General features: G+C 43.7%; 1 protein-coding gene across 1 annotated transcript in view; it reads left to right on the top strand.

Moving 5' to 3' along the window:
- Positions 1-25,512, top strand: part of STK17A (serine/threonine kinase 17a) — a gene marked incomplete at its 5' end in the record, with an annotated part of 41,651 nt that extends 16,139 nt beyond the window's left edge. Inside the window, 5 exons of the mRNA XM_034640624.1 lie at positions 7,205-7,349; positions 18,587-18,713; positions 22,730-22,778; positions 22,866-23,045; positions 23,830-25,512. Of these exons, the coding sequence (XP_034496515.1) occupies positions 7,205-7,349; positions 18,587-18,713; positions 22,730-22,778; positions 22,866-23,045; positions 23,830-24,154 (826 nt within the window). The remainder of the gene's footprint in view (positions 1-7,204; positions 7,350-18,586; positions 18,714-22,729; positions 22,779-22,865; positions 23,046-23,829) is intronic.
- Positions 25,513-25,899: the final 387 nt, after the last annotated feature.

The following is a 25,899-nucleotide window of genomic DNA, read 5'->3' as shown; positions in this document are numbered from 1 at the left end:
TCTTGGTCACATCAGGATTGTTGTTACGGAACTAGGCAGGTTTATGGCCACTGCGTCCCTAATGCATTTCCCATACGAGTACAGCCATATGACTAGGTGCTGATAGGTGCTGGTGGTTTAAACGTAAAAACAGCGCAGCCTCTCCCCTCCAGGGGCTGCAGGTGTAGTGAAGGAAATACAAATGATTGCGGCAAGGTGGTGTTTTACTAGAAATGCTTGCTAGTTGCTGTGGGAACACAAAGCATAATGGTTGGGTTAAGAATTTACTGTGTGGGGGCGCCTGGGTGGCACAGCGGTTAAGCATCTGCCTTTGGCTCAGGGCGTGATCCTGGCGTTGTGGGATCGAGCCCCACATCAGGCTCCTCTGCTCTGAGCCTGCTTCTTCCTCTCCCACTCCCCCTGCTTGTGTTCCCTCTCTCGTTGGCTGTCTCTATCTCTGTCAAATAAATAAATAAAATCTTGAATTTACTGTGTGCCAGGCACTATGCTGGGCCTTTCAGGCAGCTTTATATAAATTACATGCTTTATAACCACGATTTGTTTCATTTTTAAAATTTTTTCCAGCTTTATTGAGGTATAGTTGACATAAAACATTGGGTAAGCTTGAGGTGTAGAGTGTGCTGATTTGATGTGCTAATGTTTTGTGTAACGATTACCACCATGGCGTTAGCTAACACCTGCCTCAAGTCATGTTGTGAATTTCCTTTTGTGTGTGTGTATGTGTGGTAAGAACATTGAAGATTTACTCTCTTAGCAACTTTCAAGTATATGATATAGTATTATTAACTATCCACTATGCTGTACATTAAGTCTTCAGAACTTACTCATCTTGTAACTGGAAGTTGTACCCTTTGACCAGTATCTCTCCTTTTCCCCCACCTCCCCACCCCCTGGTAACCACCATGCTAGTCTCTGTTTCTAGGAGCTTTGCCTCTGTAGATTCCACATATAAGTGGACTGTATTTGTGTGGGTGAATAATATTCCAGTATATGTACAACACATCTTCTTTGTTGTCCATTCTCCCATTCATCCTTTCGTGGACGCTTAGGGGTTTTCAAATCTTGGCTATTGTGATCAATGCCGCAGTGAACATGGGAATGTCAATCTTTTTGAGATTCTGTTTTCATTTCTTTTGTATATATATCCGGAAGTGGGATTTCTAGATCATATGCAAATTTTATTCTTAATTCTTTGATGAACTCCATACTGTTTTCTTTTCTTTTCTTTTCTTTTTAAGATTTTATTTATTTCAGGGGCGCCTGGGTGGCTCAGTCGTTGAGCATCTCCCTTCGGCTCAGGTCATGATCCCAGGGTCCTGGGATCAAGCCCTGCATCAGGCTCCCTGCTCCTCTGGGAGCCTGCTTCTTCACTCCCCCTGCTTGTGTTCCCTCTCTCGCTGGCTATCTCTGTCAAATAAATAAATAAAATCTTAAAAAAAAAGATTTTATTTATTTGACAGAGAGAGGTAGAGAGCACAAGAAGCAGGGGGAGCAATAGAAGGGGAGAGGGAGAAGCGGGTTCCCCGCGGAGCAGGGAGCCCAAGGTGGGGCTCAATCCCAGGACCCTGGGATCATGACCAGAGCCGAAGGCAGACTCACAACCATCTGAGCCACCCAGGCGCTCCCATACTGTTTACCATAGTGGCTGCACCAATTTACATTCACACTAGCAGTGCCCAAGGAGTCCCTTTTGTCCACATCTTTGCCAACACTTGTCTCTTTTTGATGATAGCCATCCTAACAGGTATGAGATGATACCCAGTTGTGGTTTTGATTTGCCTTTTCCTGATGATTAGTGATGCTGAGAATGTTTTCATGCACTTGTTGGCCATTTGTATGTCTTCTTTGGAAAAATGGTTTGTTTAGTTTCTCAACCCATTTTTTAATCATATTGGTTGTACAAGTTCTTTATATACTTTGGATATTAAGCCCTTATCAGATAGATGATTTGCAGATATTTTCTCCTATCCCATAGGTTGCTTTCCATTTTGTTGATGGTTTCCTTTGCTGAACAGAAACTTTAATTTGATGTATCCCCACTTGTTTATTTTTGCTTTTGTTGTCAAACCAAGAAAACTGCCAAGACCTATGTCAAGGAGCATATAGCTTATGATTTCTTCTAGGAGTTTTATAGTTCAGGTCTTACATTCAAATCTGTAATCTATTTTGAGTTGACTTTTGTGCATGATGTAAGATAAGGGTCCTTTCCCCATTTTATGTTCTTGGCTCCTTTTTCATAAATTAATTGACCATCTGTGCATAGTTTTATTTCTGGGCTTTCTGTTTCTGTTCCATTGATCTGTTTTTATGCCAATATCATACTGTTTTTATTGCTATGGCTTCGATACACACACACACACACACACACACACACAGTTTTTTCCACAAGAAATTTTTTTGTCATTGGGGTAAAACTGGTATATAGGGGCGCCTGGTTGGCACAGCGGTTAAGCGTCTGCCTTCGGCTCAGGGCGTGATCCCGGCGTTGTGGGATCAAGCCCCACATCGGGCTCCTCCGGCTATGAGCCTGCTTCTTCCTCTCCCACTCCCCCTGCTTGTGTTCCCTCTCTCACTGGCTGTCTCTATCTCTGTCGAATAAATAAAAAAATAAAATCTTAAAAAAAAAACTGGTATATAACATTATGTAAGCTTCAGATACACAACATAATTTGACATCTGCATGCACTACAAAGTGGTCACCACTAAAAGTCTAGTTACCATCCATCTCCATATAATTGGCCCCCTTCACCCATTTTGCCCACCTCTCTCCCCTCTGGTTACCACCAGTATGTTCTCTATATCTATGAATTTTGTTTTGCTTGTTCATTTGTTTTGTTTTGTTTTTTTTTAGATTCCACGTATGAGTGGAATTATATGGTATTTGTCATTTCACTTAGCATAATACCTTCAAGGTCTATCTGTGTTGTCACAAATGGCAAGATTTCATTCTTTTTTAATGGTTGAGTAGCACTTTGTAATTTCTTTTGAAACCGGAAATATATTTTGAAATCCAGATTTGTTGTTTCTCAAGATTGCCTTTGTTATTCAGGGTCTTTTGTGGTTCCATGCAAATTTTAGGATTGTTTTTTCTGTGTCTCTGACACAGATATGAATCGTGTTGAATCTGTAGATTACTTTGAATAGTATGGACTATTCAACAGTTTTAATTCTTCCAACCCATGAGCATGGTATAGCTTTCCATTTACTTGTGTCTTCTTTGATTTCTTTCATCAGTGTTTTATAGTTTTCATTGTATAGATCTTTCACTTTCTTGGTTAAATTTATTAATTTTATTCTTTCTGATGCCATTGAAAATGGGATTATTTTCTTAAATTCTCTTTCTGAAAGTTGTTAGTGTATAAAAACACAATGATTTTGGTATATTGATTTCGTATCTTGCAACTTCACTGAATTTGTTTATTTGTAAATTTTAGAACAAGATTTTATATGAGAAAAAATTTCAGAGAAGTAATCAACCTGAGGTCACACTGCAAATAGCAGAGCTGAGATTCAGCCTGGGAGGGTGTGATTCCAAAGCTTTTAGCCATGAGTTGTGCTGCTTTATGCTGCCTGGAGGGCCGGAGTGCTTCTGGAGAAAGAGACATTTAGCGGTATACACTAACCCCTTATTGCCTTACCTAGGATATTTCAGATTGTTCTCACTTCATCACCTGTTTCTCTGTCTAACTTCTGCCTCCTCTCCTGCTAGTCCTTTTCCAAGCTCACCATACATTTCAGACAGCTCCCTTTTCTTAGCACTTAAAGGTATCATTGCATTGTCTTCTGCCTTGTGTTGTTGATGGTGAGAAGTCTGCGTTGATTCTTGGTTCCCTTATAAATGTCATGTCTTTTTAAGGACGGTAATTCAGTAATTTGAGCATAATGTGCCTTGGTTTTCTTTGTGTTTATCCTGCTCCGGGTTTACTTTGAGCTACTTGGTTGCATCTTTGGGGTTACGGTTTTTATCAGATTTGGGAATTTTTCAGCCATTATTTAAAAAAATATTTGTCTGCCCCCACCTCTCTTCTCTTGTTCCTGCAATTACAGTCTGTTAAACTGCTTGATATTGTCACTCAGGTCCCTGGGGTCCTACTGTCTTTCTTCCCCTCTCTAAAGATTGAATTACTAGGTCTTAAAATTCTATTGCTGTGTCTTAAAATTCACTGATTCTTGTGCAGTGCTATAAAGCCCATCCAGTGCAGTTTTCATTTTAGATACTTTATTATTTATCTCTAGAAGTTCCATTTGGTCCTTTTTTATACTCATCATCTCTCTCTGTCTTGTTACATTCATATTTTACTTTAAATCCTTGAGTATATTTATAATACCTTATCTGCCAGTTCCATTTTCTCTGTTATTTCTGGGTCTGTTTTTATCATTTTCCTGTAAGCTGTGGATTGTAATTTGTGGCATTTTCAGATGTCTAGTAATTTTTGGAATGATGCCATACATTAAGAATGGCACAGTGTTGAGTGGATTTTATGATCTTCCATTAAAGAATGATGGTGTTCATTTTGGCAGGCAGTTAAATTACTTGTGAATCAGCTTTGTTGGGGTAGTTCAAAGGCTACTTAATCTTACTACTAATGTATGGTCCTTCTGGGGTGGTGGGGGGGCACGGTGAGGGGGGCTGCTGACTGCCTTAGCGGTTCACATGATTTTTCTACTTCAACTGGACAAAATTCAAATATCTTATTCTGTTTTCTGTGAATGCTAGGAATTGTTCAGCTTCTAATTTTCCAGCAGTTCTTTGCTTGCCCTTACAGAGTTTCACCTTATGCTTGCCCCTATTAATATTTTGCCTGAGACTTCAGGATACATCTAAGCAGATGTCTGGCAGTCTTTCTCTGTGTAGCTCTCTCCTCTGGAAATCCCGCTTCATTACCTTTGTCAGAGTCCTGGTCTGTGTCTTCAGTTTAGCAAGGCTGCCATATTCTGCCTGGGCTTCTCCTCCACCCTGTACCACCCGGTCCATAAGTTACTTCCAAGTAGGAAGACAGAGACAGTAGGGCTCAACTTGTTTGTGTCCCTCTTCTTAGGGATCATGGTCCGAACTGCCTGTGTTCTCATGTCTGAAAATAGTTGGCTCGTATACTTTGCTCATTTTCTAGTTGTTTATGGCTGGAGGGTAAGTTCTGTGCCATTTGGCTGAAAGGGGGAGTAGGTACTTAACCCTTAGTGAGTCATATCGTGTATTTTTGACACCACCATGTCCTTTTACATGTGCTCACTATGCCTGGGATGTGCTCTTAACCATTTCATCTAGTGGATTCCTATTCCTTCTACAAGTCTTAGAATAAATATCATTTTTCTAAGCTTTTTTTCTCCTTTCCGGTGAATTGCTCAGTTGCTGACTTATCAAATCACTTGATATATAGTTTCACACCCATATATATTTATGCATATGTATTCTTTTGCTTTAGGTCATCAGATCCGTATTAACAGTATATGGTACTGCCAGGCTGCAATTAATTTACTCTGTAATTATGTCATGAATGTCCACCATTTCTTTTCTTATCACTTGTATATTACTTTAACCGTGCCTGAATATGTGATGAGCATTTTACAATTAAATACATAAAAATGATTTTAATGCTTTCATATTTGTTTTTTTAATACTCCAATCAAAATATAATAAAAAATCAGTTGTATAGGTTTAGCCAAAATGAAAACCTTAGCCAACAAATTATTTGCTTTCACTTTCATCACCTGCAACTGTTCAGCTAAGCTTAAATATGTTCTTATCTAATTTTGGTGACAAATTGTCTTTCCTTATATGGGCAGCATTTGGAAATAGATTGCTTTAACAGAAGGGAAAAAAAAGAAACTATCATGCTGGAAGGAAATTAATAAGCAGCTCTGGTCTGACAGCAGCATGACTGTTTGGGTTCTATATTTCATGTCAGTTTTGTAGCAACTTTATGAAAGCAACCAGTCTTTTTTTTTTTTTAAACACATAACGGAAATTTTGAGATCTGCCAAAGAAAAATAAAAATGTTTAAATGTTGATAAATTTTTTTCCTCTTACTGGCAAAATTATTTGTTAGAAAACAAACCTAAGATGCTTCGCCCAGAGGCTGGAAGAAAGTTGAAATCACTGTTGCATTTTTGGTGAGGATGGGCTCTTCCTATGAAAGTTTTAAGTGCACATTCCCTTCATTCCAGCTGTTTCGTTCTGGGTATCTACTCCACGAGCTCTTAGCACATGAGCAAACATGTGAGAAACTGTAATGTGCCTTCTCATCACAACATTGTTTAAAATCGTGAATAATTAGAAAGAAAGTAAATGTCCTTCAGAGGGTATGGTTTATCTACTCACAGGGATATAAGAGTTCAAAATTATGAGGTAGGTAGATAAATATAAAACCATCAAGGAAAGATTCTTAAGACATGTTTAAGTAAGAAAAAGTTATAGAACAACATCAGCAGAATGTGTCCTATTTACCATTTATGTTTTTTTAAAAATCCATGCAACTAATATTTTTGTATGCATTTAGTAAGTATATATTTTCATATATGTGTGGATATATAATTTTTTTTAAATCTGGAACGATATAGTACACCAAAGGGAGAACAGCACTTAACCTCTCCATGTGGCTCTAGCTAGGACTGGAGAAGGGGTCTTTAATTAATTGGAGGGTATTTGCTTTATTTTCATTATTTGTATTTTTTATAAAAATATTTCTATGTATTTTGTAATCAAAAATTCTTGAGACATTTCCACTTGAGGGGCACCTGGGTGGCTCAGTCAGTTAAGAGTCTGCCTTCGGCTCAGGTCATGATCCCAGAGTCCTGGGATCAAGCCCCGCATCGGGCTCCCTGCTCCGCAGGAAGCCTGCGTCTCCCTCTCCCACTCCCCCTGCTCGTGTTCTCTCTCTCTCTCACTATCTCTCTCTCTCAAATAAATAAAATCTTAAAAAGAGGACATTTTCACTTGAAAGAGTGTTAATATATTTTACTATTTAATTCTTGAAGTAAACTGATGCTTTTATTTAGCTTTGGAAATGTTAATCTTAGCTCATATTAGAAGCCTCATATTTTTATTTAAAAAAGAAAATGGATTTAGGCAAGTAGACAGAAGTTTACACACACTCAAATTATAGTTTATCTAAATAAAGATACTTAATGTGTAAAATATTAAGAACAAAAAAGGCTAAATAAATGAGTCCTTTTCCTGTGTAATTAGTGTGCTTCTTTCCTCTAGCGCTGCTGGGGGTGAAATCTTTGACCAGTGTGTTGCAGAGAGAGAAGAAGCCTTTAAAGAAAAAGATGTTCAGAGGCTCATGAGGCAGATATTAGAAGGTGTCCGCTTTTTACATGCTCATGACGTAGTCCATCTTGATTTGAAGGTAAGCTCTGAATTACTTTATAGTTTTGAAATTGCTGGCGAATGACAATCCAGGTGTAAAGTATTTAACAGTGATTTATTCAAATATTTATCAAGTTTGTGTGTTTTATTAGGTAATAAGGAAATAAAGGTCGAGTCTATTCTTATCCTCTAGCCAGTTAGTTTTATCAAGGAGGTAATGCACATGTGTGTACATAGAAAGGTAACTACATTGCCCCAAAAAATGGAGCTTAGAGGATATTGGTAGGATAGGGGAACTCTTCCTGATAAGAGACCAGGTTTGAGCTAGACCTTAAAAAAATAATTAGGATTTAGATAGAGAAAATATAGGAAAAAATATAGGAAAATGTAGAAAATAGAAGATAACATCGTATCACAAGAGTTGGGAAAACTTGTTGGGCAAACGTAAATGAGATAGCGTCACTGGAATTGAGAGATGAAATAGGAGGTAGATTCCAGGGGTTCCAAATGTCATGAAGAGGTAGATGTCTTTTTAGCAGGAATATCTGAAAACAGTGTTGTAGAAAATTAGGCAGCAGTAAATAAAAGAGAACTAAAGAGATTCGAGGCAGGTAGATAACATCATTTAAAATTTTCAGAGAAGGCAGGGGAGGAGGGAGGACCGCATACACAAAGGACAGTATATCAGTCAGGATGCTTTCAGGTAATCAAAATGCCCGCTAAAAGTAGGGGAAGCAAAAAAGGAAATTTTATTAGCTAAAAAGTCCTGGTATAATTCTAACTTAAGAAATGACACTATTCATTGATTCAGATATGACGAGTAGTTGGTTTTTCTTCAGTCCCCAGCTCTGCCTCCTCAAAATGGTAATAAGACGGGAAGTTAGATGCTGCCATTTTAGCCTTCACAATTGTCCAGAGATGCAGCAGGAAAGAGCCAGGTTCTACTCATGAGCTCTTTCAGAGGTCCTGAGAGTCACTTTCCCCAAACCAACTTAGATTGGTCCGGAACTAATAAGCTTGCGGTGAGGGGAGTGGGGGTCGGAATGCTGCAGGGTTTTGACTGGCCAGGCCGCCATTACCAGGGTCGTTTGCTCTAACCCTGGAGGGGTAAATTCCTCCTCCCGTCCCAATTTTTATCTGGACCAGGAGTGGGGAAGGGTTGGCTTCTCAGACCGGTTCTGTTTCTGAAAAAACGGAGGGTGGTGGGTGCTCAGGAGACAGACAGTGAATGTCCACTACGACCATCCTTAGCATCTTCCTTCAGGCGTCTGGGGTGGAAGAGTCTGAGATCCCTGTTGGTGGTTGCTTCCATGTCAAGTCCAGGCGTGGCTGTGGGGAAATGAAACGTTGCCGAAGGAGCACACCAGTGACTCCAGTTCTGTATCAGCCAGAGGAGATAGGGTTAGAAGGAAGGTAACCTGGGGAGACCGAACCCCTGGACCCAAAAAAAGGCTTTCCTATCCTGGACTCTGCAACCTCCTTTTACTCATCATCTGCTGATGTATCGTGACTTCTGCTGTAGTTCGCCTTTAGCGGAAAGGAGGCGCTCATGGCGGTGGTTCTCCAGCTGTGACAAGGAAGGATCAGGATCACCAGGAAAGGCTCGTTAAAGCAAATTGCTAGGCCCCAGTTCCAGAGTTTCTGATTCAGGGTAGGGCCATGGGATACGGATACTGTGGGTCCAGGCGCCATTTTGAGAACTGCTGCTGTGGGGCACGCCGGGACCCGATAGATATCTTACAGTATCAAGAGCGGTGTTAATCTTCACTGCATGAAGGAAGAGTGCACAGTGTGTACTCTGGAGGTTGACTTCTAGAGTAAACTTGATAAAATTCCATCTGAAATAAGGTGGAAGGGCAATAGATATCCCTTCAAATACTGGTTTCCTACAGAAAAATACAGGGGAAAGAAAACGATTTGGAAACTTCCTTGTTCTTTTCTGAAAAATGCCAATTTAAATTCATTCTGTAAACATATTTTTCTCAAGGATATTAATTTTTTAGTACCGTGGCTAAAGTGCATGGTGATAACACCGTGGACTGTGGTAGTTACGATGGCAGTTTTGGAAGGCAGGTGTGGATATGTGTGTACCCGCATGGAGTCTCAGGGCGTTGGAGTGGAAGTGGCCCTAGAGATCACCTAGGTAGAACCCTCACGTGAGGGAACTGGGCCTTTGTTTTTTCCCTTCAGTCTGTCATATACTTAAAAATTCAGAGATACTTGCTGCAAGAAATACCCCCCATGCCTCCCTCGGAACATGTAGCCGGAAGAGATGGTCTCCGCAGTCCCAACTTCAGTGGACACAGACTTTAAGAAGCCTCAGTTAGTGTCAGCCATGCAGAAGAATTCCCACAAATAAAGTTTGTACTCAGGTATTTCTTCATGCTTGGTTTGGCACACTTAACTTTGGAAAGTCATATGTTTTTTATGATGTTTTGCTAGTTTTATGATGTAAAAAGGACTTCCAGGAATGAACCCCAATTTAAATAACATCACACCTATAGGAAGTATGCTTTCGATTAATGACAGCTCCACCTTCAACTATTATTCAGGGACTGATTAAGTAGCAGGTCGGACAGGTTGCCGACCGACACTGTGTGTCATGGGTCTTTGATGTTACTTGAAAGCAGCTGAAGGTGAAAATTAAGTTCTTGAATACCAGGTTTAACTGTGTATTTACTCAAGGAAATTATATCCCTTTCTCCCCAATACACTCCATATAAATCATACTCCTTTCTCCCCAGTCCACTTGGGGTAGAATTCTTTCTGGATTTAATAGAGGCTTTGATGATGGGCCTTTGATGTTGGAACCTGGACTCTTCATGTTTCCGAGGCCCAGAGGAACTAGACTAGGTGGCACGGTGGGTTCTCAGCCGTTCCCCTGCCTCACAATGGTCACAGGGGCAATGAGATATGTCCCTGCGTGAACCGCTGATGGGGGACGGTCAGAGACGGAGTTGGTGTGATGGCTGTGTAGACGGGAATAGGTCCTCTCCAGTTGACTTTCTGTGACCTCTGGGAGTCTGGACAGAGGGTCTGCTCTCCCACACCTTTTAAGAGCCATCTGCCCAGTGACAATTTATGCTTATAGTGTTGACTCTGAGTCTCCGTAAGAGCTGGAAAGCTACAAAACTAAATATGTTTTCTGCAGTTTTAATTCTGTGCAAATTGATAATCCCCATGTCTAGGGTAACTTTGAGCTAGGAGACTGCTTATTCTCCATTATGGTTGGAATGGGAAATTCTTGTCCCAGAGACAAGAAGTAGTTAGGAGTTAGAATAACTATTGTAGTTGCTCCTGTAAAAAAGATAATTGTCACAATGGGGAATATGCCACTTGGCTTCAGGTCAGACCCCAGATGGGCAGTTTGCCCAAAGGCTGATTCACTGGTGACTCTCAGCCAGATAGCTTAGATTGAACATGGCAGTTGCTTTGAGGGGTAACAGATGCAGATCTTGGACTGCTCACAGGACTACAGAAATGGAAAAGACACTGAACTGTGATTAAGGGAAAGCCCATTCATTTCATGTAAATCACGGCAGGATTGACGAATCTGAGAAACAACAACTCTTCCAAAGTCAGGACAAAGCTAAAAGCCTCAAAATAATCTCAACTAGTGAATTAGTCATTGGCATAGTGGCCTGCTTTTCCTTCAGTCAGGGGATGGACTCGACCAGAAAGAACCCAAAGAAATCCAGTCTTTTTTTTTTTAAGATTTTATTATTTTACAGAGAGACAGCTAGCGAGAGAGGGAACACAAGCAGGGGGAGTGGGAGAGGAAGAAGCAGGCTCATAGCAGAGGAGCCTGACGTGGGGCTCGATCCCATAACGCCGGGATCACGCCCTGAGCTGAAGGCAGACGCTTAACGACTGAGCCACCCAGGCATCCCACAAAGAAATCCAGTCTTAAAACCCAGTGCTCTTTGCGTCTGAATGGTCTTCGTTGGTGAGGTCTTTCAGCAGTTCTGTACGAGGTACTCAGTCATGAGCTCGTCCGCCCTGGTGCACATACATGATGAGAAGCCGAGGAGCAGACCAGGAGCTGGACGCGGGAACTGTCCCTTTGAGATTTAAGTTGGTCACTGACGGTTTGAGCATCAGCGTATTACTTGAAAGAGGGGTAACATCTCTAAACAGTCCCCCAAACTGATTTAGACAGTAGTATGAATCTATTTGTACCATGACCTGGGTGTTAATAAATAAAAAGTCAACTTGAATTTTCATTGCCGGATGAAAATGTTCCTTAAAATTTTGTTCATGGTACCTTAAGGCCAATTAAGCAGGTTAGCGTCCACTTGACAGTGATCTTATCCAGAGGTGATTGTTCAGTGACTGTTAAGTGGGCTGTATACAAAGATGAAGATGCCGAGATAAATGAAAGGATTCCCCCACGAAGCAGAGAAATAAGATTTTACAAAGATCTCCCTACTGCCTTTGTCTATTTGAGAACCGTGTGTGCGTCTCCTGTTTCTTCCACTGTCATTGCCTCTCTGGTGACCTTCTTGTCTTCTCTTACCACCTGGGATTCATTCATCTTAAACAGAATTAGGTGTCAGGAGCCATAGCTTCTTTATGGTGAACTGGATTCCCTAGAAGGGAGGTCTAACTGTAACGCTACTGGACTTCCCTTTGTGTTCAGCACGGATGTTTCACTTCCTGGAAGTGGGTATATTTCACCGTCAGAGACTGACAGATTATAGTCCTGTAATTGTACTTAATGTTTTATTTAGAAGAGTAGGGTCTATTTTTAAAATGTATCTGTGGTCAAACCAGGCACAGTTGGCAGAAGCCATGTAACAGACATTAACTGTGAAATTCCATGAATGAGCTCTGATTGTGAGACGTGTTTTTTCCTAGCAATCCTTCTGTCAACTGTTTAATGTCTCTCACTTTGGTAGATGATGGATGCATGTGACAGGACCTGGATTTCAAATATAGTAGTGTTTTAATAATTTGATCACATTAATTTAGAATTTACTACATTACCACCATACCAACTAGTCTCTACATGATTACTAAGGAAAGCATTTCCCAGGGAATGTAAAGTGTCAACAAAATGTAAGGGAAAAACATTTCAGCTATTTTAAGGGAACAAATGGTATTTAAGAACATTTACAGACTGCACACATTTTAGTCATCACAGACGGCCCTTATGATGTGGTGAAGATTCCCCTTAGCAATATTTCTCTTGAAATTTTTTATGTACTGGGAAGGGCAAAACATGTTCAGTAATGAATGTGTATAACAGAGGCAACTTCTCTGACCTAATTTGCCTGCATAATGACATTTTATTTTACTACAGTATTTCATTAATGTAATAACACTAAAATTGCCTTGAGAACTCTTGGGACTGAAGAAATAGCCAGAAGCTGATTAGCAAAGAGAATATAGCTTTATAATGAAGTTTGTTTATACACATTACCAAAACCTCTGGTCATTTTATCACAGAAAAGAGAAACTGTTTCTAACGCTTATCAGTTGCGCATTTTCAGCCCTCTCCTCCGTGGCAGGAGGGGTGCCTCATGTGGCCTGGATTAATTTATAACAGCTTAGCTTTGCCTCTGCAGCCCAAACTGCTGGAGGGACAGCAATTTGTGGTTTTGTCTTTCTGTTCAGTTTTAAGTTTTTACTGTAGCCAAAACTTCCTATGATTAAGAAGACAGTTTGTTGCACGAACTTACAGATTACACTGGGCCACCGGGTCGTGGTTTCCACTGTAGACAGAAAGTCCGAGTGTTTATGGTGAGCTACCATCCCATAACTGCAGGGTGGTAATAAATGAGGACATTATGCAAGCGATGTTAAGAATTCCCTGAACATTTATTGGGGTATCACTTGAATTTTTTTTTTTATTATTAAAGGAGTTTATAGCCACACTGTTCAATCCGGTAACACTGGCCATTTGTGGCTGTTGAGCACTTGAGAGCAGAAATGTGCTCAAAGTGTGAACTCCATGCCAGGTTTCAAGCACTTAGTATGGGGGGGGGGAGTAAAATAGCTCAATAATTTTACATATTACATGTTGAAGGGATAACATTTTAGACATATTGAATTAAATATTAGTATTAATTTCACCTGTTTCGTTTTACTTTCTATAATATGTCTGTGACGTGCATGACCTTTGCCTAGGTAGGACAGCCCTGGTTTAGAGAACACCCACAGATAATTCAGCCAGAATGACCTGGAATATCAAGATCACTTAGCCTTTCAACTTCATTTTCAACCTGTTATAATCTAGGTTTTTCTCCCACGGTTTTGGCAAAAATGACTTCTTCAAAAGTCTTTCCGAGGTTGTTTATTTGCTGTGTTCAGTGGCCTTTTCTCGGTCCTCATGCTTCCCCATGTCCTGTTGGACCCCCTCCTTCCCGCCTTTCTTACTGCAACGTGGTGCCTGGGCTCCTAGCCTCACATCTCAGACTGCGTTTCTGAGCGCCTGGGTCTCTGGTGGCCTGCCATTGGAGTAGGTAGCCGCCAGAGCTCATCCTCGCCACTTCTGTCCTTGCCGTGTGCTCTTGCTCTCATTCACTGCCATGGTTTTAGTCTTGCCTCCGTGTCCTTGGCCTCCAGAGCCGTGACCTCAGCCTTGTGTTCTCCCCAGACTGAATTTCTGGCTGTCCTGGGTGGTTCCGCAGGCACCTCCGATTTGGGGCTGAGAATCCAGATGGAACCAGTTGTCCCTTCTTGCTGACCTGACTGTGTTAGTCAGTGGATCACATACGCACCTTATTCTTCCTGCTCCTACACAGCGTCGGTCACGCTGGGCTGTGGGTTTTGCCACAGTCATGTGTCAAGTTGCTTCTGGGTTTTATTTGTTTTTTGGTTTTTTATTCATCCTGTCTTCCTCACTCTGTCTCTCTCTCTCCCTTGGGTAGAGGCACGTTCTTCAAAGACATTCTTGTATTTCATAATCCCCTGCACACATCGTGCTATGTATTAGCTTACCTGTATATACTTTGGCATGTGGCCTTTTCTTTCCCTGGAATGTCCTCCTGCCCTCCCCTCCGATCTGCCTTCTGCCAGTTCTTCCAGAATGGCTCACAAAGCCCTCTGATTCCTGTCCCTCCACCCCCATTTGCTTACCAGTATTGTGCCTGCCACCACACTCCTCCCTTCCACCACGCTCGTCCCTTCCACCTTTGTGCTGTCCTCGTTTGCAGTTCCTCCACTAGTAGCTTGTCCTTGCTGCTGGTGGGGTCTTTCCTCTCCCTGGAATGTTCCCTGCCCACCGCAGCCCCAAAGTATTCTGCCATGACTGGCTCCTTCTTAGCTGAAATCCTGCCTTCTCAGAGACACCTTCCCTGACTACGCTGAACAGAACACGCGTGTGCACACAGATGCACACCCAGCAGACACTCTCTCACCCATTTCCCTGCTCTGAGTTCTCCTTAGTGCTTAAAACCCACCCAAGGTGTTCTTACTTATTTGTCCGTGTTTGTCCCCATTGGAATGGAAGGTTCCAAAAGAACATGGGATTTATGTCTCATTTTCTGTTATTTTCCCAGTAGGCAGTCAATAAATTTTTTTTGCATAAGCGACAAAATCCTGTTTCTCCTCCAAGGTCAGCTCGCTCATCTCCTGTGTAATTCTCCAGAGGCTGCCTTATTATAACCCTCTTATTTATTGATCGCCCGAGTGCTCTGTCCGCAGCGGCACTGGAAGTGCACAGCAGAGGAGTCGAGCCTGACGGGGACGTCCCCGTTGCCCCTTCCACTGGCGAACTCTGTCACTAGAGACTTGTTACTACTCCTGTATACAGTGCCTCTGTCCTGACACAAAATAGACACCTTTTAAATTCTTTTTTATAGTTAGTCATGCCTCTCCCTTTCATTCAAACAGCAGCTCACGTGTGCCTCGTGTGCGCGGCCCTGATCCCTCTGCAGTCCCAGCGCCCAGTACCGTGTGACTCCCGCAGCTCCAGAGTCTTCCTTCTCTGTTTCTGAATCCAGACTTCGATCAGTCTACGAGCATGTGATCGTAGAGAAGGGCAGGGTGGACAGTGGGCTTGACAGCAACCCTTTGAAAAGAGAGGAGCCGCCCAGCCCTCACCTCCCTGTCTCCTCCTGCAACCCCTCGCTGTTGGACAGTGTGAGAATCTTCTTCCCTGCCCTCCCGGGCCTCCTCAGCAAGCTGGCACTAGGCAAAGAACACGAAAATGTATCAAAGATACTGTTGTGAGGGAAAGCGTGGCAAGTAAAGGAGACTGAACGGTGTCCGCTGAGACAGTCTGCACTGTCGTCAAGTCAAGGGGAACGGGTTTATGTGGAGTCTGGAGAGCCAGGCAGGAGCTCGAACCAGCGGGGGTGTGTATGCCACGTTCCGGAGTTTGGAAGTGGAGACTGATGGGAAGCTACTGAAGGGTTCAGGTGGGGGGGTGACAGATGAGAACTGTATAGTGCAAGAGATCCGTCTGTCTACAGCGTGGGCAAAATGGATCCTAGCAAACCATGTGGAGCTGTTGCAATTGAGCAAAAAATTGATGGCGCCTTGAATGAATGTTCTGTAGTTGGAAGGAAACGAAGTCTCGAAGTGCTTACATTTCCAATTTAAACTCCGTAGGATGTAGTGAAATGTTAGCTAAACAAGGAGAAAGTGGGGAGGGGAATGGCCAACGTGATGCTTAGTGTTTCCTTCTCCCTTGTGGGGGGAGAGTGGCAGTCCCTGAGGTGACAGTCATCGGCATATGGGGAATCTGATTTAGGAGGCAGATAGTCTGGTTTGGGCACGTTGAGTTTGAGGTCGCTGTGAGACATCAAAGGGGCGAGATGAGGTAAGCAGGGGCTTGCAGAGGTCCGAGCCAGAGATGGAAAGCGGTGACTCACACGGTCCGGGTGCTCATTAAGGCCTGCGTGCAGACGCACCGTGGCAGGTGAAGAGCAGAGCGCCTCCAGATCAGGCCATGAGAAACCCGCTTCACGGGCCCGTTGGAGGAAGATGAACCCACGAAGGACACAGAAGCAGCAGCCAGAGAGTTAGGAGGAAAGCCGGGATAGTGTTTTGTTGGGGGAGCCAAGAGAAGAGTGTGTAGACAAGGCAGGGGTGGGAGCAGTGTCGGGCCCCACTGAGGCGGTGATCCAGGACGTGTGGGACTCAGGCCATGGGTCGTGGTGACCTAGTGACCTGCGGGAGAGGAACGAGGAGACGGAAGGCGGACGGAGTGGTTGGATATGCGCAGAACGAAAGGAAATGTTAACGTTCATTAGAACCTCTGGAGAACCACAGTGTGACACAGGGGACAGGAAAAAGTCCACCGAACAGTGGGCCAGGTCTGTCGGGCAGCGACGTTGTGGAGCAGAGGGGGGCAGCAGACCCTCCCTGGAGGGCCGGAGGGGCGGCCCAGACGCTTTCTGAGGAACCCGTGCTTTGTTGAGACCTGCGTGCATGGAGTGAAGGATGAAACTACATTTGTCAGGCGGAGGAGGGGAGAGGGCTCCCTGACCAGAGGGAATACGGAAGGCAGAGGCGTGAGACGTGGGTGTGCACGTCTTGTCGAGGGATCACAGCGTGCTGAATTTGGAACACAGATTGCCTGCGGGACGGTGGCAGGAGGGTAGTCGAGAAGAGGAGGCAGAAGCCAGATCGTAAAACACTAGGGGTGCTGTGGTGAGGTATTTACACTTTATTGGTACCAATGGTTCTCCATCGATCTTTGGAAATGTTCTTAATGGCAGAAGACTGTAAGTGCAGCCCCCTTCTGAAGCAACGTCAACTTTTCTTTCAAATGTCACTTTATTTATTTTTTTTAAAGATTTTATTTATTTATTCGACAGAGATAGAGACAGCCAGCGAGAGAGGGAACACAAGCAGGGGAGTGGGAGAGGAAGAAGCAGGCTCATAGAGGAAGAGCCTGATGTGGGGCTCGATCCCATAACGCCGGGATCACGCCCTGAGCCGAAGGCAGACGCTTAACCGCTGTGCCACCCAGGCGCCCCCAATGTCATTTTATTTTAAAACTGACAATGAATTTTGCATCCTAGCGCGTAGTATACGTCTGACTTTGTATGGAAACGTGTCTTAGGTTATTTGGGTTAAAAAAAAAAAATGTGACTCCAGGAATATGAACCTTATTGATCCTGTGGCCTTGGGTAGCTCTCTCTTGCCTGTCGTCAAATACATTCCATTTGGGAGTGTGTCCGTCGGTGTCCGTTGGTGCGGACTAGCAGCCGGTATCACGATCAGACTTACATCATGGCAAGATCATCGTGCGGTGAAGGATGGGGTGAAGGTGGGGGAGACTAGAGGCAGGAGGGGAGTGGTCCAGGTAAGAAATCATGGAAGCCCAAACTTGAAGCAATGGGGGTTTTGAGATTTAGGACATAGCATTGCCGTGCTGGTGACTTCGCGAGGGTGAGACGTGGTTGAAAATGAAGGAGACAGAGTACTTCCGCGTGATTCCGCCCACCCAGTGCCCGACCTGGGCACTGACATTGGGAGTATAGAAGGAGAGGCAGAGGTTTGCTGGGGCTGAAGCAAGAGCCCTTGCCTGAGCTGTGTACGGAACTGACGGCCTTGCTCAGTGGTGCGAGTTGAAGGTGTGGCCCGTTTCCGCCGAAGGAAAAGACCTGATGTTCATGGGATCTGTGAGTCAGCGAAGGGCTTAGGGTAGAGGTCATGAGCACGTAAGCGGCGGTCGAAGCTTCCATAGTAGATGAGATAGTAGAGGGCCAGCCAGTGAGAGATCTGGGGCAACACAAATATTTAAAAGGGGGGAAGAAAGGAAACAATCCTGAGGAAATGGGGAGAGAGCTGTCGGGGAGAATACCCGAGAGGGCGTACGAGGGTGGCTGCCGGGCCAGAGGGTGTGGCAATTGGTGCGTGAAAAATGGTGCCTGGAAAGACACTCAGTAGATGTGGTGGGTGTTTGATTATTAAAGATTTTGCGATCTTAGTGAGATCAGCTAGATCTGGGAGAGGCGGCAAAATCCAGCTTCCGCCTCGTTGAGAAGTGACAGCAAGCGTGCAAGACCGTGCTTTCCAGAAGCTGGGCTCTGAGGGGAGAGCAGGGAGTGAGTGTGTTGGCCCGAAAGAAACGCAGCGTCTCAGAGGGTATGTCTTATGAGCGGCTTGGTTCTGTTGTGAAGACGGGGTCGCTGCACGTTTGTGCCGAGCAGGAGGCGGTACGAGGGCAGAGACCGTAGGGGGCCTGTTGCCTTGCACGTCGTAAATATGTCATAAAAATGCTTGTTTAATGAATGACTGCTTACTGTGACATTTGTCAGTCTCAGTCTCACGGGCAAGCTGTGTGTTTTATGGGTTGCTCTTTCTGTATTATTTTTTTAGCCTCAGAATATTCTTCTGACAAGTGAATCTCCACTGGGTGACATTAAGATAGTTGATTTCGGTCTTTCGAGAATAATGAAGAACAGTGAAGAGCTCCGAGAAATTATGGGTACTCCGGAATATGTGGGTAAGTACCCCCCAGAGTGGGTTATGTGCCGGGTCCGGGTCAGGCATCATCTTCTTTAAGGAACTCACATGTGGCGTGACGAACAGTGGGGCCAGCCATCTGCTGTGTTAAAATTCTACCATCAGAGAGTCCTTCTTTTGTAGACAAATTTAAAAATGGTAAACATTAAAGAGTACGGTCCCAAACTGATGACCCCTTTCCTGAAGCGAATCAAGAGAATTTGAAGGGATTGCTTCCTCAAGGAATCAAAGCGGATGTTCTTGACAAAGTGTAGGATATCGGCTCATCTGAAGGCGGGAGGCTATATAACAAGTAAGGACCTTTAAAGAACTTTAAGTTCATAATCAGCATTGTTAAAGTAATCGCAAGCCCTGTGGAACAGAGGGTGTTCTGTGGGATTAATGCAAGGTCAGAGCTTCTGGCAGAAAGAAAAAGGCGTTAAGCCTTGAAGGCGCTAGGAAAAGAGCAGGAAGTGATGAACCGTGGCTTTTAGGTTTGGTACCAAAATAAGTAAACTGTGAGTTTTTTGATAGACTGGAAGAAAAATAGGATGCAAAAGGGTTTGTGGCCTGAAAGAGGTTTAAAAAAAAAGATATTCATAAGCACAGGAAGGCAGTGAAATAATCTAAAGGCTGTGACCAAGAGTTTACGATATTAACATCTGAAATTTCAGAGAAGACACAGTTCTTCGTAATCATTAGGACTGACATGTCGCCGTGGAAGGGCAGCGTTTTGGACCTGTAGGTCCAGAGGCGTGGATGCCAGGCCACGTGGGTCACAGACACGAGTGGGGAAGCCGTCGGGGGTGGCGGCAGGCAGGTGAGGAAGTGGTTTGTGTCCACTGACAGCAGCCGCAGGCAGTAGAGAAGGCTGTGGCCTGGGCCTGAGGGGGGAAGCATATTTACCTGAGGCTAGAGGCGTGAGATGGACAGATGGGCTGTCTGTCGTTGAGGGGGCCTGGGGCAGCCTAGGCCTCCTTTCAGAGCAGACGGGAAGGGGTCGTTCTCAAAGGAGCGGAGGAGAGTGGGACTTTGTTTCCAAAGGAAAGTCAATTCCAGAGGACAGACGGGGTTGAGGAAAACAAAGCTGTTTGGCAATGATTGTACAAAACAGAACGCAAAGCTTTAAAATAAGTCCTACGATTTGAAACAGATCCTTAATTAGGTAATAAAAGATACCACCGGCAGAAAAACAATCTTCAAAATGTTGATGTGTTCTTTGCGGGCTCGAATACTTAAACTTCAGTGTGCGTCTTGACCACTAAGTGAGGTTTAGGGATGTGGCTTCTCGGGGCTTCCTCTGGGAAAGCAGCTGCCCAGACCTTGTAGCCAGTCGGGAGCATGTGAACCAGTGGGAAGGCGGCCTGAAGGGCTGCGAGTTGAGACCCGGTAGTAGTCACTGCCCTGAAGCTCTGTTAGGGTGCCTGTAGTGCTTTCTGTGCTTTGGGTAAATTTCTCCATTTTCTACCAAGCACTTTTTTTTCCCCTCCAAAAAAACAGAACTATCTTTACTATAGAAGTAATTCCCAATCCAAGAAAACTAAAAATAATTCAGAACTATATGATAGAGAAAAAAAAGGGGGCCTCTCCTGTCTTTCTCTCCTGCGCTTTGAGAGGTGAGTGGAAGCCTCCCAGCTTGTTGTCTTCAGATCGCCTGTCCAGGCGCAGTTGGCTTCCTCTGCCCGGCGGTGCACCGGGGCTCAGTCCCCAAATCTCTCGAGACTTCCAGTCGTCTGGCCCTAGAACGGGGCTGTGGTACTCCCCCTTACTGGATTCGCTCCATCAAGCGCTCACACCCGTGTTCAGCTTACAGTAAACACAAGGAGAGCTGTGGTTATTTCCTGCCTTCTCCTCCCAGCATCCTTTACTCTTTGGTCTCTCTTTTTACTTTTCCCCTCCAGTAATCCGGATGCTATGCATTTCATTTTCAATTTCCTAGTAGTTTCTTTTAAAACTTTAAGATTCATAACCTCTGTTTCACGACTCAGTATCAGAAGTTGAAGTTGAGGAAGTTAGCCTACCCAACATTTTCTCCCAACCTTTTCTTCCTCCTTCATAGTGTGTGTGTGTGTGTGTGTGTGTGGTGGGAAAAACCAAAACACCAAAACCAAAACCCAACCTTTTCTTCCTCCCTCATAGTGTGTGTGTGTGTGTGTGTGTGTGTGTGTAAAACCAAAACACCAAAACCCAACCTTTTCTTCCTCCCTCATAGTGTGTGTGTGTGTGTGTGTGTGTGTGTGTGTGTGAAAAACCAAAACACCAAAACCAAAACCCAACCTTTTCTTCCTCCTTCATAGTGTGTGTGTGTGTGTGTGTGTGTGTGAAAAACCAAAACACCAAAACCAAAACCCAACCTTTTCTTCCTCCCTCATAGTGTGTGTGTGTGTGTGTGTGTGTGAAAAACCAAAACACCAAAACCAAAACCCAACCTTTTCTTCCTCCCTCAGTGTGTGTGTGTGTGTGTGTGTGTGTGAAAAACCAAAACACCAAAACCAAAACCCAACCTTTTCTTCCTCCCTCATAGTGTGTGTGTGTGTGTGTGTGTGTGAAAAACCAAAACACCAAAACCAAAACCCAACCTTTTCTTCCTCCCTCATAGTGTGTGTGAGTGTGTGTGTGTGTGTGTGTGTGTGAAAAACCAAAACACCAAAACCAAAACCCAACCTTTTCTTCCTCCCTCATAGTGTGTGTGTGTGTGTGTGTGTGTGAAAAACCAAAACACCAAAACCAAAACCCAACCTTTTCTTCCTCCCTCATAGTGTGTGTGAGTGTGTGTGTGTGTGTGTGTGTGTGAAAAACCAAAACACCAAAACCAAAACCCAACCTTTTCTTCCTCCCTCATAGTGTGTGTGTGTGTGTGTGTGTGTGAAAAACCAAAACACCAAAACCAAAACCCAACCTTTTCTTCCTCCCTCAGAGTGTGTGTGTGTGTGTGTGTGTGTGAAAAACCAAAACACCAAAACCAAAACCCAACCTTTTCTTCCTCCCTCATAGTGTGTGTGTGTGTGTGTGTGTGAAAAACCAAAACACCAAAACCAAAACCCAACCTTTTCTTCCTCCCTCAGTGTGTGTGTGTGTGTGTGTGTGTGTGTGTGTGAAAAACCAAAACACTCAAGTGTTAGGATTAGAACATCTTCATTCCCTTACTTTTTTTTTATTGTAATTACCACAGTTGTTTAGTCTTTGATCTGATTTTAAGTGGATTCACGACTTGATTGCCTGTCTTTTCTTCCTATTCACGTACTTTTGAAAAAAATCATCTTTTGGTTGACTGGATTGTATCAATGAGTAAGAATGAGTAAGTTTCCCTTTCAAGGAGGATTTTCATGAATTTCTCCTGCGTCCTTGCACATTTGAGAATGTCTTTTGTATCGCTTTATGTGTGACGGCGTTTTAGTTAAATGTCATCGAAGCACACTGTTTCTCAGGACGCTGCGGAGGCGACTTTGGGGTCTTTGTGTGTGGTGCGTGTCATCTGCGAATGCCCAGGTTTTTCTTTAACCCTGTTGACTGACTTTTTGTCAGTGGGTGGATGTTTTAAAAGCCCCCCTCCCCCGGCTGCAGCATGGAGAACAGATCGGGGAGGCGGAATGAATGGAGGTCAGGAGGGGCGGGTGCCGCGGACCAGGGTGGGGGGCGCTGGGGAAGCGGAGTCTTGGGTGGCACTGAGAAGGATGGACAAGCAGGAACCTGTTCGAGAGGATGCTTGATCATAGAGGGTATGGGAAGAGGAGGGGGTCGGGGTTGTCCGTTTCTATTATAGTACTTGTGCATTCGGATATTTTAAAATATTAAGACCCAACAGTGGAGGGTGCTGGTGGGAAAATAAGTTACTTACATCTAGTTAGACTTTACAGGAATTCATACTAATTTACATAATGTTATTTCATGTTAGCCCGAATCTAGATAGTGTCTTAGAGTTTCTGATGAGTATTAAAAAAAATTTTTTTTTAATTTCAAATAGCAAATTAGGAATTTTTTTCACACAACTAAATGTTTTCTTGTTTCTGACACTAGCTCCCGAAATTCTTAGTTATGATCCTATCAGCATGGCGACGGATATGTGGTAAGAGTTATTTATGAAAAATTAATCAAATTGGTTTCAAGAAATGAATATGATACTAATTTTTCTTACATTTTCATTCTGATTCAGGAGCATTGGAGTGTTAACATACGTCATGCTCACAGGAGTGTCACCTTTCTTAGGTGATAATAAGCAAGAAACATTCCTAAACATCTCTCGGATGAGTTTAAGTTATTCTGAGGAAGAATTTGATGTTGTGTCTGAGTCAGCTATTGACTTCATCAAGACACTTTTAGTTAAAAAACCTGAGTAAGTATGAGTTAATATTGATCTTTGTCAATTTTTGAGTGATCTGCTCTGAACAAAAGCAGGTTAAACTGAAAACACCAAAATGAAGGCAGGAAAATGTAGACATTAAACTAGACGAAACCTCGAACTTATCATATCTGTTGAAAGAAAAAGTCAAAACTGAGAACGTTACTAGAAAACACGAGCAGCACCTCAGTCTAACAGATATTGTCTATCCGTTCTTGGTCTTCCAAAAGGGCTTTTCAGAGATCTCTGACTTAAAGTATTTTTCAACATGGTGGGAATGGCATTTGCACACAAATGCCAAAACTTCGAGGCTTATTCAGGAATCACAGTACAATTCTTGTCAACTCCTCATACTTCCCCAAATATAATACAATAACTATACCTTATGCTCTAATTTAAGATTTTATTTCTTAAGTAATCTCTACACCCAATATGGGGCTCAAACTCAACCCTGAGGTCGAGTCGTGTGCTCCACTGGCCAAGCCCCGCCAGGCACCCCCCAGTGTGCTCTGATTTATAATTGAAGTTTTATTTTTTATTTTGTTTTGAAGATTGTATTTATTTATTTGAGAAAGAGAGAGAATGAGTCGAGGGCAGAGGGAGAGGGAGAAGCAGGCTCCCCGCTGAGCAGGGAGCCCAATGCGGGGCTCGATCCCAGGACCCTGAGGTCATGACCTGAGCCGAAGGCAGATGCTTCACGGACTGAGCCACCCAGGCACCCCATAAGTGAAGTTTTAAGCTATCTTGTCTGAAGTGTGAAATATGTTTCTTTTTACAGAGATCGAGCCACAGCCGAAGAATGTCTAAAACATCCGTGGTTGACAGACAGCAGTATTCAGGATCCTTCTTTCAAGGTGAAAGGGGCATTAGAAGAAGCAGATGCACTCCAAGAAGGTGATTCTGTGCCTGAAATTCACTCAGATGCTCAGAAACCTGAAACCGAGCAATCAGTGGTAGCAGAAGAGTTAATTGTATTTACTTCGTATACTTTAGGACAATGCAGACAGTCTGAAAAAGAGAAAATGGAGCAAAAGGCCATTCCCAAACGATTTAAATTTGAGGAACCTTTGCTACAAGAGATTCCAGGAGAATTTATCTACTGAGCAGTACTTCCCTTTAGAACTTTAAGATTTCTGCATTGAGAACATTATTATTATTTATGGACTTGTGGCCAAATGGTACATGTACTGAAAGTGGATAAACCAGGGATTGCTGATAGAAAGTCAAATAACTTTGCCAAACTTGTGGAGTTAGACATATCAAGACAGATTTGTAAAGTTGCCAACCAGGAGTTTTAACGGGTAAAGTTATCTGTGTCAATGTTATTTTTTAAGAAGGGAGATGTTTGAAACTTTTACTTCTAAATCTTGTTTCTCCAGAATGAGAATTCGTTATGCAAAGGTATCTGTATTTACTTTGTTTAAAAACCAAGTAAAAATGCCAAATTAACATCTTTGTACATCTATTTTGCATTGTATCTGTATCTGCATATATGTTTGTTGATATCTTTGCTAAAATTGATACTTTTTCACTTGAGATTTTTTGGGGGGAATAAGCTTTTTAACTAGGTGTCTTCCAAATTTTGAGTCCTAGAATAACATCCACTTGAGTTTGATAATGTCTTATTTTTATATTTTACTACTGCTTTATATTGACTTGATTTGACTTCTGTGGTCTTTGTTTTTGCCTAATGCTTGTAACCTATCAGTGAAAAGCCCTGGCTAATTTATTTTTCTTCAGTGTCACTAATAAGAGTGGTGTTGATGTTTCACCTCAAACTATTCTGGCTTTAAGATCAAGGTTAAGTAATCCTGTAACATGAAACCAGTGCTGACTTAAGGTCAAGGTTAAGTAATCCTGTCACATGAAACCAGTGCTGACTTAAGGTCAAGGTTAAGTAATCCTGTCACATGAAACCAGTGCTGACTTCTCCCCGTTGCCCTCACCACACCTTACTTGTCTGCTCTCTCTCAGGAGACGGCACCCCTGCCACCTTCTCACATGTTTGTCCCCTAACTTCGGTCACTTGCAAGTGTCGGTGTGATCTGATCAACACAGTCGTTGCTTTGGTCAGTGAAAAGACACTATTTTATTGGTTTTGGTACTCAGACCCCCCAGGGAGGGGTAAGAGATGAAGCGTGTTCGTCCGAGCCAGGGAGCCGCTGCTTCTGCGGGGTTCCTTAGCCCTCAGACTACACTAGGACATGTGGTAAAACGCCAAACTATTTATCAACTTTATTTTGTTCACAAAACATTTGACACTGGATACTTTGTCATCAGGGAAGAAGCCATGTTCCCAGAAGACTGACAAGAGTATACGCGACAGAATTTAACTGGGTTAGGATCGAACATTTCAGTTGTACCAGGCCCCACAGTGAGCAGTCCATTCCTATGAAAAATGGAAATGTGCACGTGTACGCCTGTAACTTACAGCAACTAAACTTCCTTCTCACACCAAGAAGTCTGAGTGGCGTCCTTATTGATCTTTACAGGCCCAGGGCGTTAAGATACTTGCAAATACGCGTGGTTTCTCGTGGTGTACAGTGTCCTGTGCTCCCTCCGGTGAGCAGCTCCCACCGGTCCCTTCAGTCCGTGCCTCGGGGGCTCGCGGCGCCCCCTCTCCCCCCCGCCTGCGCGAGTTCTCACAGTCAAAGTCATGACCGTGGCCGCACCTGAGCCCCCGGGTCGTTGTGAGCAGCGCACTGCGGGGCCCTGACCCCCTGGTCCGCGGTCGGCCCCCACCCTGCCTCACGGGGTCGGAACCCTGACGGTGCTCGGACGTCGTCACGTGAAAGCGGCGAGCCGGTCCCCACCATCGGGTCGCACTGTCCCTCACTAAGTTGGCCTC

This window comes from Ailuropoda melanoleuca, chromosome 1 (assembly GCF_002007445.2).
Source record: "Ailuropoda melanoleuca isolate Jingjing chromosome 1, ASM200744v2, whole genome shotgun sequence".
NCBI classification, from domain to species: Eukaryota; Metazoa; Chordata; class Mammalia; order Carnivora; family Ursidae; genus Ailuropoda; species Ailuropoda melanoleuca.
This window is presented reverse-complemented; position numbering and strand designations above follow the sequence as displayed.